The sequence below is a fragment of the Linderina pennispora genome (genome assembly GCF_002104995.1).
Source record: "Linderina pennispora strain ATCC 12442 chromosome Unknown DL89scaffold_210, whole genome shotgun sequence".
Lineage (NCBI taxonomy): Eukaryota > Fungi > Kickxellomycota > Kickxellomycetes > Kickxellales > Kickxellaceae > Linderina > Linderina pennispora.
In genome coordinates, this window is record NW_024468458.1 from 1,558 (window position 1) to 3,298 (window position 1,741).

The 1,741-nt window shown below is 42.6% G+C and overlaps 1 protein-coding gene across 1 annotated transcript; it reads right to left on the reverse strand.

Moving 5' to 3' along the window:
• Window positions 1-939: 939 nt before the first annotated feature.
• Window positions 940-1,266, reverse strand: DL89DRAFT_96133 (uncharacterized protein). Its single transcript, XM_040892295.1, has one exon. It carries the CDS (start codon window positions 1,199-1,201, stop codon window positions 995-997), a length of 207 nt encoding a protein of 68 aa, XP_040738929.1. The 5' UTR covers window positions 1,202-1,266; the 3' UTR covers window positions 940-994.
• Between the last annotated feature and the right edge of the window lie 475 nt (window positions 1,267-1,741).

The following is a 1,741-nucleotide window of genomic DNA, read 5'->3' on the forward strand; positions in this document are numbered from 1 at the left end:
TAGAAGGTATATGCAGCTAGGGGATGCAGTGTAATTAGAAAGGCGTTAGCAGCAATGGTAATTGGGTATATCGTCTGGAGCATTTCCAACTATTTGCACACCGGCTTAGTCTACTTTGTGGTTGTTTGATCATGCTATACTCAAATAGGGGCGCACCAGAGCCGATTGTGCTTGTGCTAGCAGTGCAGGTGATATATATCAGTGAGATTTTTCAGCAAGTATGACCTATGCCACTTTTGAAAAATCTGAGATAAGCTCTGGAAGGTGGCGATATAAATGAGAGATACCAAGTGCATTCTTGTTGCACAACGTATACACTTTTATGTCTCTTTTGACAAGTACTCCATATTTCTAATGGCAATACCTAATAGCACCAAGCGCATGTTCTTCGCCAACAGTTATTCAGTCTGGTACTGCAAAAAGTGCGGTGCGCAGTATAGACTCAAGCAAGACTGTCTCGACCACATTGCTCAGTGTAATGCAAGGAAACGATAGACTACCGCAGGCTTGCTCCAGCCAGTACATATATGTAACCATCATCATGAAGAAGACATGCCTAGACGGTAGCATAGCTCGATAGCTGTCTCCTACAACCATGAACCTAATGCATTGAGTGTAATGAGCATAGTGGTTTACAAAAAAAGTGCAGGTCGCTACGACCAACTATATTTAGAGGCTGCGGAGTCAATGGGATTGGCCAAGGTACCTGCCGCTGTCAATTCTGCAAGTGAGCTGTAGGATAGTCCAAATCACTATATGCAACTCAAACCCAACAAGCTTTTGCTTGTTCGGGAATGGCGCCATGATATCAAATTGTCCAGCCAAATTCATGAAAGTGATTCATATCAGAATTGGGCAGTGCGAAGGGACAGTATGCTGGCCAAGAAAATAAATAGATGCCCCAGTCGGTCATAATCTTCAAGAGACTTGAAGAGATTTGTTTTCTTTTCACTTTCTCATTCACAATTTCCATCTAGCAAAAACCGCTACTTTACTATAGCACGAAATCCATGGATCCTTGGGGTTGCAAGTATTGTACTGGAAGATTTTGAGCGGTTTTGACGCTTTCTTCGATCATATGTATGACGAGCATGGATTCCTTGGAACTAAACGGCTGTGAATATATGACCAGCAGAGAAAACAGCATGGGAAACAAACGTGTGACTCCTGCAACAGGCAAAAGTCGACAAGGGAATATCATACTCCAGGTAGCAAAGAGAAATAAAGGACAGTTTCCAATATTCAATAAAGTATCTCCATGTTCCATGTAAGCTTGATATCAACCCGTGAATTTCTCGCGATTATATTAAATACCAGTGTATGGCATGTAAACAACGAATGCAAGATAACTGCGTTGGAGCACGACATACATATTATCATATGCACTTGGTAATCGGCAATATAGGCAAACGTTGAATATGCATACAAAAGCAATTGCGCTCAGAATGAATGAGCGGCGATAGCCCTCGCTTACATACTTGTACAAGTCATGATTATCCAACTTGTCCCGAAATATCACTTAGCCACCATACCACCCTTTGATGATAGCTCACAGGGTGTCCTTTGCATGTGCTGTGATACGGCGTGTAAGGCTGTTTATGAGCTTAGCTGTAGCTATATCGCCTTCCACAGACCTGCGTAATAATAAAGTTGATTCCTGTGTGGGCGTGGCTAGGTGTGACGACTAGAGTCTCCAAAAACATGTATTGCGCTGTTTTGATCACACCTTCGCAGCCAGAAA

Bases quoted from the DNA above. Each gene is read 5' to 3' on its own strand.
- DL89DRAFT_96133 (XM_040892295.1), bottom strand. From the start codon at position 1,201: ATGATATTCCCTTGTCGACTTTTGCCTGTTGCAGGAGTCACACGTTTG.